The 18,502-nt window shown below is 37.5% G+C and overlaps 1 protein-coding gene across 2 annotated transcripts in view; it reads left to right on the top strand.

Annotated features, from left to right (window-relative positions):
• Positions 1 to 18,502, top strand: part of BBX (bobby sox homolog (Drosophila)) — a 351,342-nt gene that overhangs the window by 234,838 nt on the left and 98,002 nt on the right. For both annotated transcript variants that reach the window (XM_006873315.1, XM_006873314.1), the window contains exons 4-5: positions 6,580 to 6,750; positions 12,051 to 12,293. In XM_006873315.1, coding sequence (XP_006873377.1) covers positions 6,589 to 6,750; positions 12,051 to 12,293 — 405 coding nt within the window. In that variant the 5' untranslated portion in view covers positions 6,580 to 6,588. The remainder of the gene's footprint in view (positions 1 to 6,579; positions 6,751 to 12,050; positions 12,294 to 18,502) is intronic.

Below are 18,502 nucleotides of genomic sequence, written 5' to 3'. Positions count from 1 at the left end.
TTTCTACTCCCATAAAGATTTACACCCTCGGAAACCCTGTACAGGATCGCTATGGGTCGGAACCGACTCGATGGCACTTAACAACAACATTGCTTCATTTAGTGTCCTGGTGTGGCACTGTGAGCTAATGCATCAGACTGCAAAGTTGTTTTAACTGCAAGGCCGGTGGTTCAAGCTCACCAGCTGCTCCTTGGAAACCCTACACAGGGTCACTATGGGTCAAAATTGATTCAACAGCACTTAACAACAACAACAACATTGCTTCACTTATTACAATTTAATTGTTAGCTTGATTTGTTCTTATTGAAGAACAAGAAACTAAACTTTAAATATGTGAGGGTTTTGGTTGCAAAATAATTCCTAGTTTGGTCTTCTATTAAGTTGGTTTATTTTTTCTTTACTCTGTAGAAATGAGATCAGTGATAAAGCTGTCTCAAATTTTTGCTATCTTTGCTTCCATAGGGAATTTAAGGATAATTGTTGTTAACTGCCGTTGACTAAGTTCTGACTCATAGTGACCCTGTATAGGATTTCCATTGTTGTTGTTGTTAAGTGCCGTCGAGTCGGTTCCGACCCATAGCGACCCTGAACAGGGTTTTCGAGGCTGTACATTTTTATGGGAGCAGAAAGCCTCCTTTTTCTCCCGCGGAGCAGCTGGTAGTTTCAAACTACTGATCTTGCGGTTTGCAGCCCGATTTCGTAACCACTAAGCTACCAGAGCTCCTTAGGATTTCCGTAAGGCAGGTATAAATTATTAATCTTCTACTTTATAGTTTACATCTCAATGTAAAGAAAACAAAAATCCTCACCACTGGACCAATAAACAACATTCTTATCAATGCAAAAAAGATTAACGTTGTCAAGGGCTTCATTCTTCTTGGAGCAATCACTCACGGAAGCAGCAGTCAAAAAATCAAATGACGTATTGCATTAGGCAAATCTGTTGCACAAGACCTTTTTAAAGTGTTGAAGAGCAAAGATGTCAGCTTGAGGACTGAGGTGCGCCTGACCCAAGCCATGGTATTTTCAGTAACCTCCTATGCATGTGAAAGCTGGATGGTGAATAAGGAAGACCATAGAAGAATTGTTGCTTTTGAGTTATGGTGTTGGAGGAGAATATTGAAAGTGCCATGCGCGGCCAAAAGAACCAATAGATCTATTTTGGAAGAAGTGCAGCCAGAGTGCTCCTTGGATTCCAAGGTGGCCAAACTTCATCTCTCATACTTCGGATATATTGTCAGTAGGGACCAGTCGCCAGAGAAGGATATCATGTTTGGTAAGGTGGAGGGTCAGAGAAAAAGAGGAAGACCCCCAACAAGATGGATTGGCCAAGTGGCAGCATCGATGGACTCAAGCATGGCAACAGTAGTGAGGTTGGCCCAGGATCAGGCAGTGTTTCGTTCTGCTGTACATAGGGTCGCTATGAGTCAGTACTGACTTGATGGGACCTAAAACAACAAAAGTTTATAGTTTGAGATATTTTATAGCTATTAGATCAGTCATACTTTTTTCTTGACTTTTTTGTCCCTGATACACTATTTCTAATTTACTTATTTATTCATCTTTCTTGCATACTAGAAATATTTATTCCATGCCTAATTTATTCCAGGCATGGTCCTAGGAGTTTTCAGCCTTATTTCTCCCACACCAGGTGGTTGTGGTTCTTGTGTCACTGGGGCCTTTATATCAGAGTTAAGCACAAATGTCATCACCGCTTTTTCTCCAGTACCTGTATTCGGTGTAGGAGAGGTGAGAGAGGTTGTTTGATTAATTTTGAAGACACTCTGATGTATAAAAATAGTGACTTATTGCCTTGTTGCTAAGTGCTGTTCGAGTCGGTTCTGACTCATAGCGACCCTGTATATGGTTTCCAAGGAATGGCTTCAAACTGACTTGTGGGCCAGTGCTTATTCTACAGTGCCACACCAGGACTCCAGGATTGTTGTTGTGTGCCATGGAGTCGGTTCCGACTCATAGTGACCCTGTACAGGGTTCCGAGGATGTAAAACTTTACAGGAGCAGAAAGCCTCATCTTACTCCTGTGGAACAGCTAGTAGTTTTGAACTGCTGACCTTGCGGTTCACAGCCCGATTTGTAGCCACTACACTACCAGAGCTCCTTAGGGCTCCAAGGTAGAGGGGTTTATATGGATCAATGTAATACCCATCTTTCACAAAAGATTTTGATGTTCGGGTATGCCTGGATGCTTTTGAGCATACAAAGATGAAAAAGGATTGGCCATCAAGGAAATGGCCTTGTAAGAGTGGTATGATGTGCACAATTAATTGTAATGAAGGAGAAAGTGTAGTAAGTGAATGAGCAGTGCAAAATTTTTATAGTGTATTACAGGGGGAGGAGATTAATTTGGGGAGTATCAGAAATAACATAATATCTGAAATTGTATATCAGCAACATGGGAAGAATTAGAGTAGTTAGGGTAAACATGATTTTTTAGAACCCCCAAACCATATTTCCCACACATTAATTTGATTCTTGATCTTCTATTTTTGTTTGAATGTTATAATTATACATGTATAAACTATACACACATATAAGCACACTCTCACATTATTAAATGGTATAGTAAAAATACTTGGAGTGAAATGATGTATTTGTCCCTGAGCACTGGCAATGACGTTGTCCTCCTCCTGTTTAAAAACAGCTGCCTAGCTTACAGTTTCCCATTGATTTCTTGTACTGTTTAAAAATGGTCTTACCAGAAAATATTAGGCTCCCAATACAAGTTTAATTGCCATTCAAGAAACACATCCTGAAGTGATTAATAAGCCATGACAATAACCATTTCATCTTCTCTGTGTGAGAGCATTGGTATTTTTGGAAATTGGTTTGCCTGTGCCAGGTTTTGCCTGTAGATAGAATGGGAGTTGTTAAATGGTCTATCCGTTTACAAGAAATATTTGTACTTTTATTAAGATCATACCGGATACCTATTTCCATTTAGTTTTCAATAATTTCATGTACTTTTGAGATAGATATATGAGTCATGTAATTGCTTCAAATATTTAGCAAAAGTTCCTTGCTAAGAAAAAAATCCTTAGGAACATGTGTTGTTGTTTATTTTTTTCCTTTAAACAAAAAACTAACTACTCTCCTTTCTTTTTTAAGTAGATTATGGCTTTTAATGGATTCCTGGTGTGGCGCTGGTCAGCAGTTCAGACTCACCAGCTGCTCCTTGGAAACCCTATACAGGGTCTCTGAGTCAGCCCCAACTTGATGGCACTTAACAGCAACAACAACAGCATGGCTTTTAGTAAATTAATAAAAATTTTTATCAAAAGGAAGATTTTATTAAAATGTGCATTTTTAAATACAGTATATGAAATCATCCAAATGTCCACCAATAGTAAAATGATTGAATAAATTCTGGTACGTTCGCATTTAATCATTATTTTTTAAATGTGAATGATACAAGTATATTGGCCTAGAGAGAAGACAGTATTTTAAGGGCCATGTTTAGTCAGTTGGCTCAACTTTTGTTGTTGTTGTAAAGTCATTTGAACTACAAGGTCTGTGGTTCAAGCTCACCAGGTGCTTCTCAGAAACTCTATACAGGGTCAGTGTGTTAGAACTGACTCGACAGCACTTAACAATAAAAACAGAGACAGTTGACTAGCTAATTGGAAAGGAAGAATAAACTAGATCCCTACTTCATTCATACTATCAGAATGGACTCCAGGTTGATAAAATACTTAATTTGTTAAAAATAGATCATGCAACTAGTAGGCGGAAACATTAATGAGTATATATAAGTATATTTTTTTTAATTTTGGAGTGAGGTAGACAAATATGATTTCAAATTCAAAAATAATTAATGTAGAAGGATAAATGTGCTTATGGCATATTGTTTCAAAGACTTGAGAACTGAATTTTGCTTGAAAATGCAAATGTTTGTGGATCCCAGTGGCATTAAAAGTTTAATAGTATGACTTTCCAAACAGCTGGAATAATGTACATATGTACACTGGGTATGTACTGACCCCAAATACCCAGTGATTTCAGCAACCATGTGAAGCATTGAAATTAATGGTATTTAACTGCATTGTTTGAATTTTTACATGAATCTGTTGTTGTGGTGTGTTACTGAGTCTTAGTGACCTTACCCACAACAGAATGAAACACTGCCCTGTCTTGCACCATCCTCACAATCGTTGTTAATTTTGAGCCCATTGCTACTGCCACTATACCAATGCATCTCATTGGGGTCTTCCTGTTTTTTGTGGACCCTCCACTTTACCTAATATAATGTCATTCTCCAGGGTCTGGTCCCTCCTTTTAATGTGTCTGATATATAAGAGACAAAGTCTCACCATCCTAACTAATAAGAAACATTCTGGCTGTATTTCTTTCCTTCTTTTTTTTTTTTTTTAATATTTCAATCCTTTCCTTTCATGACATTTTTTTTTATTATTATTATTTATTTTTATTTTATTTTTTCCACTTTTTTTTTTTTTTTAATTTAAGGTTTTTATTGTGGATTGAGTGAAAGTTTTCAGGGCGCAACATCAGTTTCACATTCAACCATTCATATAACTTGTTTCATTACATTGATTATAATCCCCTCCATATACCACAGTTAACAGTGTTTCTCTCTATCCTCTTTAGCTTTTTTTTGGGGGGGGAGGGTGGTGGAAAAACTTTGCCTTTTTGGACTTTACCGTCTCGGCTTCTAGGGAAGGTTTTTACATTTATCTGTGGATATCCAGGGCTCATGTATGAGATTACTAGCAAGCATACTGAATAATCAGATGAGGGCCAGTTTGCTATGTCTGCTAGGTGACCAAAGTCTGATCCTCAGAGCCTATGGTTTGGATGGCTGTATTTCTTTCAACACAGATATGTTTGTTCTAGGAGTCCGTGGTACTTTTAATATTAATTTCCAACATCATTACTCAAATGCATCAGTTCTTCAACAGTCTTCCTTAATCACTGTCCAACTTTTACATGCACATGAAGCTACTAATACCATGGCTTGGTCAGGCATACCTTAGTCCTCAAACTGACATCTCATGAACACGTTAAAGAGGTCTTGTGCCGCAGATTTGCTTAATGCAATAGTGTTTGATATCTTGACTGCTGCTTCCATGAGTGTTGATAGTGAATCTAAGCAAAATGAAGTCTTTGAAAACTTCAGTCTTTTCTCTGTTTATCATATTATTTATTGGTCCAGTGGTATGTATAAATAGTGGTGTATATAAACAGTAATTTATATGTTAATAGACTTCAAATTAATGAATAAATGAATGAGAAATAGATCAGAAAAAAAATTGTGAGAAATCATGGAAGAAACTGACATTTGTGGTTACCTTTGTGCAGAAGCTGTATGTGATAGAGAGGCAAGTCTCTTTCTAGCTTATAACCTTCTAGACTTTTTCACTTTAGTAATATGAAAATGTGTTACTTTTATTATCAAGAAAATCATTTTTAAGCCAATAAAAATAATTCAGATTTTGAGGGCTTCTAAAAAATATTTTTTCCTTATGAATATGCATCTCCTGGCTTTTGTTTGTTTTTCCCAATTACTTGTTGTTTAAGTGCAGTCAAGTCCTTCCAACTCATAGGGACCCTGTATAGGGTTTCCAAGAAGCCTCTAGTGGGTTTTAACTGTTGATCTTGTGGTTAGCATTCCAGTGTTTCTCCTATAGCGTCACGCTGAGACTTTAGTCACCCATTATTGTTGTTAAGTGCTGTCAAGTCAGTTCTGATTCATAGCAACCCTGTGTAGGGTTTCCAAGGAACAGCTAGCTGGTGGGTTTAAACTACTGACCTTGCAGTTAACAGTCCAGTTCTCATCCTACTGTGCCACACCAGAACTCCCATTTAGTAGGGGGGTAAAAAATCTACAGAGCAAATGATTTTACCAAACTGTTATACACATGTAATGATGAGACCTGAGGACATTTGAGATTTTGTATGTCACAGAGGAGGACAGAGGGTGTCACTCCCCCAAGTGACCTCTAGTGTGTTCTCATCCTGGAGGATGCACTCAGCTGACTCCTAAGAAGAAGGAAAAAAATGTGTGTCATCTTACGAAATAGGTTTATTCTAAATCTGAAACATTGATCCTTACATTGATTTTATTAATATTATGAGCACAGATTTCAGAGTGGAGAATGCAAATTACTGTAAGTTGTTGTGGTAAAATAGGAGCCTTCTTTTTTACATATGGAGACCACTTCTGTCAGCACCTGCACCCTTAGAAAACATTTTTTACGCTTCTCTACTAGAAAATTTGAGAAACACTGCCCTAAGTAAATATGAAAAGGTGAAGGTAACTTGCAATTACCCTCAAACTTAATTTGGATTTTAAGATCTGAAGTTACAAAGTGGAAGGAAATATATTTCATAAAAGGCAAATTTTATTAGCTCAATTTAGGCCACTAAAATGAATGTTTGATTATATACTTAAGATTCTCACTGAATCCTGTAAATGCCTGAGCTGGTAGATAGTTTAGTCATTAAAACTATAATCCAATTAAAGCTAAGGGAGTTAAATAAACTAATGTTAATCAAGTTTACTTTGATTTCTCTCTGTTTCTCCTTTATTTTTCCCCACCACAGGTCACAGTAATGAAAGGCAGTAATAGAAATAAAGATCATTCAGCAGAAGGAGAAGGGGCTGGAAAACGACCAAAACGCAAGTGTCTTCAGTGGCATCCATTGCTAGCAAAGAAACTTCTTGACTTTTCAGAAGAGGAGGAAGAGGAAGACGAAGAGGAGGATATTGATAAGGTAAGTCGTCTCTTTATGATAGAATGTGAATGTTTCTTTGTATACTTACTACATGCTAGACAGTGAATATATATGATCAGAGAGATGTATTTCTAAATTTCTATGTAATATGAATCATGTTTAACTACTTAATTTACATTTTAGTTCAAATTATTGGTTATTCTTATCTGTACCTCATAATGATTTAGATTAAAGTAAGTACTTCTTAAATAATGGTTTCTGTCAGTCAGTTCATGATTTGTGAGTAAATTAAAAAGTTGTAGAGATGGAGGTACTTAGAAAATTTAATGTGCTCACTTGACAGAAACCCTTTTGATCCTTTAGACTCTTTCTTTGCTTCTAATGCAGTCCTGGAGTCCTGGTGTGACCCTGTGGTCTAATGCGCTGGAAAAGTGACTGCAAAGTCACTTTGAACTGCAAGGTCAGCAGTTCAAGCTCAACAGCTGCTCCTTGGAAATCTTATACAGGGTCGCTATGGATTGGAACCGACTCAAATGACACTTAACAACAACTTAACATGTAGGCCGCCACCATAGACAGCCTCAGAATTGCTCTGTTAGTCTTCCTGTCTGTGGCCTGCTTAGCATCTGGCTGCCTTCACATACCAATCTTCCAAGTTCCCTTGTCTGATTTCATACTTGAGTAACCAGCTCTGTTTAGAAAGTTGCACTACCAAGCATGTGACTTTACAAAGTCATACATTCTTCCAATTCTTGGCATGGCTGGCTCCTCCTCCTCCTCATTCAAATTGGAGCACAAGAGCTCCCCCATTGGTCTCTCATGCCCCCAGAGGGTCTGGGCCTAACCATCTCTGTAATGTCCCCACATCCAACTCAGTCCATGTCAAAGGATTTCCGTCCTAACACTAACCAGTGTTTACCATATATTTAGCTATTTACTTCTTAATTCTTCCCAGACTAGAATATGAGAACAATTAAAGGAAAATCCTTCTTATCTCTCTTGACCTCTCGTGTTTTCCCAGAACCTCGAATGGTACCTGGCACATAGGTATTTGCTAAATGAAAGAATAAATTAACACAAATTTTTACAAATGTGTGCTTTTTATATTCTCCAAGCCTTTAGCTATCCAATGTCAGTCTTTTCTTGGTTTGATAAGCTCCTCCCAACTGTCTCAGAAAAAATTAAAAACATTTTTCCAGTTACTCAGATGTCCTGTCTGAATTCCTGTATGATCTTTCTCACTAGTGATCATGTCACCTCTTTAAAATAGATAAGGGAAAAGCCATCAGATATGAACTTCTTCAGCTTTTTTGTTCACCTACACAAAGACTTACCACACTACCTCATAAGTTTTTCCTCCTCCTTTCCTATCTCAGAGTATAAGTGTTACTCTTCCTATAAAGGAAATTACCAAGTTAATACTTGCCCTGATTGCTCTGACACATTTATAATGTATTAATCACTTGGTTTTTAAGACTGTCTCCTGTTTCTATGACAGTCCTCGCTCCTGGTTCTATTCCTACCATGCCAAGTCTTCCTTCCTAGTTTCTTTCAGCTGTTGAAGCATTTCACTTATTTAGCCTCAAATGCTGATGTTTTATGCGCTGTAATATAAGCATTTGGCTACATACCACAAGGTCGGCAGTTCAAGACCACCAGTGGCTCCTTGGTAATCTGGCTCCTTGGTCATCCTATACAGGGTCTTTAGGAGTCAAAACTGACACGTTGGCATTAACAACAATAGCAGTGTTCATTTGGAGTCCTGGTGTTTATCTGTAAGATAAGCACTGCATTGCTAACCACAAAGTTAGGGGTTCAAACCCACCAGCTGCTTCTCTGAAAACCCTATATCACAATGCTATGAGTCATAACCAATTAATATGTACTTAACTGCAACAACAGTCTTAATTTAAAGGAGCCTGGTGGCACAGGGTAATAAGTGTTGGGCGAATAACCAGTGAAAATGGCTCAAATCTACCAGTTTCTCCTTGGGAGAAAAATGAACCTGTCTGCTCCTGTAAAGATTTACTGTCTCAGAAACCCAAAGGAGCAATAATACTTTATCCTATAAGGTCACTGAGGTCAGAACCGACTTGACAGCAGTGGGCTTGGTTTGGGGTATTTCATCTTGATTGATGGCTCCATCCTAGACATTTTTCCTAAACTCCAAATCTGTGTATCTGGCTGTATATATACTTGACATATTCACTTAGATAATGTAACAGAAACCTCAAATTTAGTGTGTTAAAAACTCTGCTTGTCTGTTTATGGTAATGAAAAATTTGGCAATGGGTATTCACCAATACCATTTATATTAATGATGTTGCACAGCATCATAAATATAATTGGTCTAACTGAATTGTACCCATGAAAACTGTTGAAATAGCAATTGATGTGTTATCTATATTTTTGCAATCAAAAAACAACTAAGCTTTTGTCTCCCACCGTCCTCATCCTCTTGCATCATCCTTTTTGTAGTAAATGACAGCGCTAACATTCCAATTGCAGTCGTGCATCACTTTCTTTCACACAAGTCTTTCACCTCCATCCATCAGCAATTAAGTCAATTATACATTCAAAATAGTACCTTTTCAGTTTGTCTCCTTAACTATACTGTTGCGACATTGAACCAAACTATCATGATTCCTAACTTATATTATCATGTTCTGCTTGTCTCCATGCTCTAGCCTTGCCTCTCTATGATCTGTTTTCAACAAAGCAGCCAAGGGATCATGTCAAAAATGTAAGGCCAATGTGCTTATCCTCTGCTTCATGAGGGCAGGAATTTGTGAACTCACTGCTCTAATCCCATCACTGAGAATAATGTCTAGGCCAGAGTGGTATCCTGCCAGTTGCTGTCTAATCAGTTTTAACTCTTGGCAACCCCATGTGTTCAGAGTAGAACCATGTTCCATAAGGTTTTCGATGGCTGATTTTTCTGAAGTAGATTGTGAGGCCTCTGAGTAGGCAGACTCAAGCTTCCAACCTTTCAGTTAACATCCAAGAATATTAATTGTTTCCACCACCCAGGAACTCCAATATGCCCCGAAACCACATCACATTCAGCCTGCCCAGCACTAATCTTTCTGTTCTTCACCAGATCTTATTTCTCTTATTTGAGAATAAGTATTCTGTTTTGAGAATAAGTATTCTGTTCTAGAATCACGCTTCCTGTTCCAACTTTCAGATCCAGTTAAATACTATTAACTTCAAGTTCTACTTTATAAATAAACATTGTCTTTGTTCCTACTTCTCCATTCTCATTAATATTGCCTTAATTCTGCTGTGGTTTTTTCTTGCCTGGACAACTGGAATTAACTTTAACTGGTTTCTGTCATTTATCTTATTTGTTCATTTTCCATGTATTTTTGTATTTACCGTTTTGGTGAATTAATTCATTAAAATAATTGTAATATTATGTGAAGATTTATTAATGCAGATGTTTAGCAAAATTGATAACCTATGCTAATCCCCCTACATTTTCAATTGATTCATAAAGTCTGAAACCATCACTTGCCAGGATTCAGTGTATGGCCTTTGACATGGCAGAGCACATTCTGCATTAAGTAGTTCTTAGCCTGTTTTCTATAAACTCATCTCCCAAATCCCTCTCTCTTCACTTTACATACCAGTGCTATTGAACCACACTCAGTTGTTCAAATAAACCAGTGAACTTTAATCCCTGCTAATTCCCAATTCTCTCCATTGACTGCTTGTCACATTCTGATTCATCTTTCAAACTTAAGCTGAAACAACACCTTCTCTAGGGAAACTTTCCTGTGATTTTTTTTCCCCTCCACCAATTCTTCATTGTCACACTGGTTCCTTGTTGTAGTTATCACACTTTTTTAGTTTATATAGCTTGCAGGTCATTCTCCCCCTTCCCCTCAATACAGTGAGCTCATGGTCCAGTATCTTTTCTTCTTTATCTCTTGATTCAAGCTCTTGACTTGAATCATCTAAGTTAGTAACTGAATCAAAAGAAATACTTTTTTCAGAAAGGAAAATATAAATTACTTCCTCAACTTACATAATAGATTTTTAATTTTGGATGTTTCCTTCTTAGCTTCTGAGTCAATTTCAGAATACTAAGTAAATATCTCTTGAAAATGCAATTCATTGCTAATGATTTTATATATGCAATGAGGAAAATAGATACGTAGTGTTCACTTCCAATAATAATCCCTGATGTGTTTGCACTGTTCCCAAGAAGCATCATAAAATCACTTTTTAGCTTTAGAAGGTATTAAACAATGCAAAATGTTCTAAGATCTGTGATCAGAGATGTGCTATAAGAAATTTATTCTGGCAGTAATGTGCAAGAATTACTGTAGAGAAGATTAAAGGCAGGAAGACTAAGCTTAGAGGCCAGACTGATACTAAGGCAGTGACAATGAGAAATGAGCAGATGAGATGAACAAAGCAAAACTTAGCAAGAAGTCAGCTGACCTTGATGACTGATGGAATGAAGTGTTTAGGCAAAGGGAGGATTCAAAACTGATGTTGAAGGGTTAAGCCTAGGTGAGTTTATTCTTATCACCTAGCACTTCCCTAGAAAAGAAAGTTTAATATTTGAAAGCTTGGAGATTTAAAATGTAATTCTTCTTTCATACGCTTATGTTAACTATGTACTTTATTTTTACAGGAAGAGCTTCACTTTTGAAGTATGCAGAAACAGTAGTTTATATTCACTTTTAATTATCTTTTTATGTTGTTAGCTATAGAAAAGTAATTCTGAATAGGTGAAAGACAGAATTACATTAATATTGTTGTTACTATTAGAAATACTGAAAGTCTGTATACCGAGTTCACTCATTCATTCAACCGTTGTTAGGTGCCAGTAAATTGGTTCCAGCTGTAGCAACCCTGCATAGAGTTTCTGAGGAGTGGCTGGTGGGTTTGAACTGGCAGTCCAGTGCTTATCCTATAGCACCACACTAAGACTCCATTCCACAATTAGTTAAGTACTAATGTTGTGCTAGTGCTTAACTCTGTGGTTGTAATAGTAAATAACAAAACCTTTGTCCTCAAAGACCTCATTATTTAAAAAGAAATTTAAAAAAATTTCAACAATTATAAGATAATGTAATATATGTTATAAAGGAAGTATGCATGTGCTGCTATACAAAGTAAACAGAAGGATACATCATAAGGTAGTGACCAACCATCCTTGGTGACTGAAAAATTAATCTTTTTTTATTTCCCATATTTATAAGGTATAAATGAAGCTGAAAAAAAAAAGGGGGGGGGGGAAGCAATTTGTAAGCCAGGACTAATAGTTAAAGCTTAATTGTCCAAGATGAATTAAACATCTGCCTCTTTGTCTTGGTTGGTAATAGGTTCAACTTCTTGGGGCCAATGGCCTAGAGCAAGATGTTGGTGAGACTGAAGATGATGACTTTCCAGAACAGCGAGCCCGGAGACCAATGAATGCATTTCTCTTATTTTGCAAACGTCATCGCTCCCTTGTACGACAGGAACACCCCAGGCTTGATAACCGAGGTGCTACCAAGATACTAGCTGATTGGTGGGCTGTTCTTGATCCAAAGGAGAAGCAGAAATACACAGACATGGCCAAGGAGGTAGGTTTCAGTGACTAGGTATTATGGTGGCTATGAGCACTCAACCTTGTAACACCCCGTCAGTATGTAGGAAGCAACTGCTAAATGTTGAGCAGAATGTAAATGAATAATAAATAGGTGTGAAGTGTGAAAGCAAAAAAACTCTTGTTTGGCCCTATTTATCTATTTCAAATCTACACCACAAATGGCTCGTGGAAGTACCAAAAGCTTATATTACCAAGACTTTTTCCTCATTGGATAATACCTCTCCAATGATGTAAGGGATTAGTTTATTATGAGTGATAATTAGCATCTCCACCTCTTTACTATTACCCTAAGGAAATTGTTGGTGAACTTATTTAAATTTCTCCCGAGATCCAACTTCTGCTTTCAGAGAATGTAGTGATAAAGATGACTTAAGTTAATGGAGTTGTGTCCCTGGGAAAAAGTCTTGATCTAATGCCAAGTAGCTTTGTGATTAGGCATAAGCCTAATCTCAGCTTTTGTCCTTCCTTCCTTCCTTCCTTCCTTCCTTCCTTCCTTCCTTCCTTCCTTCCTTTTTTTTTTCTCTCTTCTTAGTTATTAATAGAAAGAGGAAGTGGACAAGCATTTGCATCCCATCTAGCCCTAACATTTTCTTTCTTTTGTAATACACACAATTATCAAGATATATGATTTGACTTGTTTCTCTCCTGTAGGTAGCACAGCATGAATGTTTAAAACAAGTAGATGACTGAATGGCAGTGGAAAAGGGTGTACTGCATACATGTAAACACTGCATAAAAAGTTGCTGGTGAGAAGCAATTCCATACAGGAAGAATATTCAGAGAGATGGGATATAATCAATTCCAAAATTTCTACAAAAATTGCAAACTGGTTTTTTATTTCTAATTGAATCGAAAATTAGTGTGAGATCATGGTGCACTTAAATATCTCATGTAGTAGATTTAACCCTGGGTAGACGTTCTGGTGTGGCGCTGTAGGATTAGCAAGGTCAGTAGTTGAAACAAAACAGCCAGTCCTAGGAAATGCTATACAGGGTCGCTATACAGGGTCGCTGTGAGTCTGAACCAACTCAGTGACACTTAACAACAACAACTAGGGAAAAGCAAAGAAACACCATTATAGTTAAACTTAAAAGAACAGTTCTAACATTAATTCTTCAGTGTTGCAACTTGTGAAAAATCTCTCAATTCATAAAACCCCTGTCACCTAAACATTTTGGTTAAGTTTTGTGATGAAATGACCCATCAGGGTACAACTCATTGAGTTTCAAGTGACATGTTTTATTAGACATCTCAGTATTTGGAAGAACAGCACTGTAATTTCTGTGGTGTAATTAAGTTGCTTAACAAGCTAACATGGAACATAAAATTTTCTTACTAAATGCTCAGGGAAATTCGAACCCAGAATACATGATTAGCATAGTTACTATGACATGGGCTATAGGAATTGACTGTTGTTAAATACTGGATTTTTAACTATGTAGAGAGTACAGTGGCGCCATACAATAAGCACTGGACTGCAAACCACAAAGTTTGCTGCTCCATGGGAGATAGATAAGGCTTTCTGCTCCAGCAGAGATTTGAAAAGCTATAGAAACCCTGTACACAGTCACTGTAAGTTGGGACAAACTCAGCAGCACTTAGCAATAAAAATAGGACATCCAGAAATTTTTAAATAAATTCCAGTAATCTACATGTTTTTAAATGTTTCAATAGAATTGATTAACAGTAAAACTTACCCACTAAGTAGCCCGATAGTCTTTCCTAGTCATGCTCACATAGTATAATAAAACGACTATCTGAAATTTTATAGTGAAATACATTAACTTCCTACAATTAAACACTTGAGTTTGTTTATGGATTGCTGTTCTTGGATAACATGCAACCTGCCCCAAGAGTATTGTTTGCCTTTCCTTAAATGCTGCTAATTTACAAACCCAATAGGTGGCCACTTTTGAGAGGAAGAATTATTTTCATACAGGAAATCCCTTACTAATTACTTAATCAAGTTTGCAATATTTGCTATTGTGTTACTATAATATAATCTGCTAAGGTGGCACCCCACAATCTGCTGGAAGTGGAGGCCATAACTGGATGGTCCACCTCATGACTTGCTTTGTGTAGAGTTGCTGTTGCAAAACAGTGCCTCATTTCTAGTCCAAAGTAGAAAAGTTCAGCTCTTTAAAAAATTATCATACAATTGCTTTCTAGTCATTATAATACTTGTTGTTTCTCTTTTATTTAGTAGATGGTTCTGAAATTATATTAAAGTACAGGTAATGGTGCTGGACTCCTGGTGTGGCACTATAGGGTCAGCACTGAACTGCAAACACAGGGTCGCGGTTTAAACCCACCAGCTGCTCCTTGAAAATCCTATACAAGATCACTATGAGTTAGAATCAACTTGATGGCACTTAACTGTTGCTGGTGACATGTGTTAATATTGCAGCCTTAATTGGGATGTCACTTCAATTAGCAAGTGTACATTAAGTGACATCAATGTGACGAGAAGCCAGTGAAAATGTGGTCTCTTCCTTTGGGCACTGCCAAACAGTAATATTTAAACTCTGTTTTAGTTGTGTAACCTTGTCATTTTGAAACGCCAAACTATAAACATTATTTAGGTACAAATCCTATTCTTTCGGCATTGTGTGTGTATGTGAATGTGAATGCTTACATGAATATTCATCAGTAGCTACCCTACCATTATCAGTTGAGTGAGAAATGCTTTTCTTTCTCCTTTCTCCTTTTATTTTTACATAAAGATAACCAATGAAGCATGTATTTAAAAGAGGAGTGTTTGTGAAAATTTTAAGTACCAATCAATACAGCTTTGAGAAAATATTCTTTTTACCTGTAAGCTCATGAAAATATCCTCTGACCCTTTTCTCGCCCCCTATTATCTTACACTGGTGCATGTGTTGAGAGGAAGCACCCATTCTGGAATTTTTATTTAGTTTCTTGAATTATTGACCAATATAAATTTGTCATTGTTGAAAAAAATGGTTGAATGAAAGTTTTGTGTTCTCTGAAGAAATTTTGAAATACAACTCTTATGAGAGCAGTAATTGTATAGAGTTTTAAAATAGTACCCTAAGCACACAGCCTGGCTTGCTTTGTGCAGTGTTGTAGATGTTCACAGGTTCTGATTTCTGAATGTGTGTTTGTCTGTTGAGGCACAGAAGCAATTTTACTTTTAATAATTTCATGGGTATACTCCCTTGTAAGTATAGAAATGTGAGTTTTTACATTCTTGCCTAGGAGATGGCTGAAACCATCCACTTGTCAGTTAATCTAATGATTATAATTAATTGACAATCAATTTAGAGGATCATGCATCTTGACCTTCAACTAGATGACAGTTGGTTTCAAGAGGAGGAGAAGAGCTGGAAAGTTAAGATAATTTCAGAAGACCATTTTGACAAGTCTTTTTTGTTTTTGAGGATGAGGGGAACTAAGCAGAAAGAATTCATGTGTTGATTGCTCTGTTCTGTGCTTTATTTTTTATATAAACATAAACATGTAAAGTCAGTTATAATCCGCATTTCCAACACGCGCTAAAGAGGTTATTGTCTTGAACAGTCATAGATTTAGTGAATTGTAGAACATGCCTGGTTGACTTCAACACTTTTTTTTTTTTTTTTCTGTTTTTAACTTTTTATTGTGAATTGGGTGAAGGTTTACGACAAGAGTATCAATTTTACATTCAACGAATTTTACACTGTGTTTCATCTCAATGATTATAATCCCCTCCCTGCAACAACAGTTATCCTACTTCCTCCCTAGGGCTCCCATTTTACATCTTCAATTTCACAAATGAACAGAGCAAAAATATTTGATGTAAACATATAAAACAAAAATATATATTCATTTAAATATCCAAAGGGCACATTCTGCCAGCCAGCCTCGTGGCTATAGGCACATAGCCTTTCTCAGTCCATGGGACTAGAGCCTGCAGCTGCTCTGTCGCTCCATACCACCGCCTCTGCCACAGTCTCTGCTTTTTTGCGCAGGGATCTCATGCTTCCTTCTTGATGGTCCTGGGATTATCTGTTCCTGAAATGAAAAGATTAACTTTAGTTACACGTCTTCTATAACTACAGTCGTCCAGCACTGTTTTAGTACATCATGCATTAGAACTGAATTGAGGGCAGCTAACAACATCTGTAAGGAGCTCTGGTAGCGTAGTGGTTATGAATCTGGCTGTGAACCACAAGGTCAGCAGTTTGAAACTACCAGCTGTTCCGTGGGAGAAAGATGAGGCTTTCTGCTCCCATGAAGATTTACAGCCTCAGAAATCCTGTACAGGGTCGCTATGAGTAGGAACTGACTCCATGGACTTAACAATAACAACAACAACATCTGTGCTACTTTCAGGAGCCTCATCTGCATGTGAAAGTTGGACAGTGAAGAAAACCATAGAAGAATTGATGCAACTGAGTTATGGTGTTGGAGAAGAACATAAAAAGCACTATGGACTATTAGAATGGAAACTAAATCTGTGCTGGGAGTACAGCCAAAATTGTCCCTAGAATCAGGATAGTAGCAAGACTTGGTCTCTCATACTTTAGACATGTTAGCAGAAGGGACCAGTCCCTGGAGAAGGACATCTTGCTTGATAAAGTAAAAAGCTAGTAAAAAAAGGAAGCCCTCCCTACCCCCCACGAAATGAGATAAATGGGCACAATGGTAGTAGCCTGGGCCCAAGAGTAGCAACAATTGTGATGATGGCTCAGTACTGGGCAGTGTTTTGATATGTTGTGTGTAGGATCTTTATACGTACTTGACAGCACCTAAGAACAACATTATAAGCTATGGAAAACATTGCGAAGTATGAGTATTCCAGAACACAATTGTGCTCATGAGGAACCTGTACATAGACCAAGAGGCACTTGTTCGAACATAACAAGGGAACACCAAATTGTTTCAAATTAGGAAAGGCCTGTTCCAGGGTTATATTCTTTCACCATACTTACTCAATCTATATGCTGAGCAATAATCCAAGAAGCAAAATGTGGCATCAGGATTAGAGGAAGACTCATTAACAACCTGCAATATGCAGATGATACAACCTTACTTGCTGAAAGTGAAGAGGACTTAAAATACTTACTGATAAAGATCAAAGACCACAGTCTTCTGTATGGCTTGCACCTCAGTGTAAAGAAAACAAAACTCCTCACAACTAGGCAATAAACAACATCCAAATAATTGGAGAGAAGATGGAGGTGGCCCAAGACTTCATTTTGCTTGAATCAACCGTCAACAGTCACGGAAGCAGCAGTCAAGAAATCAAACAACATATTGCATTAGGCAAATCTGCTGCATAAGATCTCTTTAAAGTGTTGAAGAGCAAAGATGTCAATTTGAGGACTAAAGTGCACCTGACCCAAGCTATGGTGTTTTTCAGTAACCCCATATGCATGCAAAAGTTGGACAGTATGAATAAGGAAGGCTGTAGAACAATTGATACATTTGAGTTATGGTGTTGGAGGAGAATATTGAAAGTACCATGGACTGCCAAAAGAACAAACCAATTTGTGTTGAAAGAAGTACAGCCAAAGTACTTGATGGCCAGACTTCGTCTCTCATACTTAGGACATGTTATCAGGAGGGACCAGGCACTGGAGAAGGATATCATGTTTGGTAAAGTGGAGGGTCGGAGAAAAAGAGGAAGACCCCCAACGAGGTGGATTGGCATAGTGGTAGAAGCGATGAGCTCAGACGTAGCAATGATTATGAAGTTGGCCAAGGAACAAACAGTGTTTCGTTCTGTTGTGCTCGGGGTTGCTATGCATCAGTACCAACTCAGTGATACCTAACAAAAACAACAGCAACATAACTATCCCTACATCGTCATGTAAGTGCTTAAGCCATCAGTTGTTTAACCAAATGATGCCACAGAAGGAAGACCTGCTGATCTACTTCTGAATGATCACAGCCATTGGAAACCTTATAAGGTGCAATTCTACTCTGACGTATCTGGTGTAGCACCAACTCCACAGCACCTTTTGTTTGTTTGTTTGTTTAGTGTTACTCTGGTACAGGATCAGTGAAAAGGAAAACCCTCAGTGAGATAGGCTGACACCATAGCTACAACAAAGGGCTGAAATAAACCAGAGATCCTGAGAATGGCCCAGGATGTGTTATACATGAGGTTACTGTGAGTCACATTACTCACTTTAGATGACTGGAAGATAAGTATAGCAAGGAAGATAAGGATAAGGA

The sequence above is a fragment of the Chrysochloris asiatica genome, unplaced genomic scaffold (assembly GCF_000296735.1).
Source record: "Chrysochloris asiatica unplaced genomic scaffold, ChrAsi1.0 scaffold00236, whole genome shotgun sequence".
In the NCBI taxonomy this organism is placed as follows: domain Eukaryota; kingdom Metazoa; phylum Chordata; class Mammalia; order Afrosoricida; family Chrysochloridae; genus Chrysochloris; species Chrysochloris asiatica.
The sequence above is the reverse complement of the archived record's forward strand: the minus strand, read 5'-3'. Positions and strand labels throughout refer to the sequence as shown.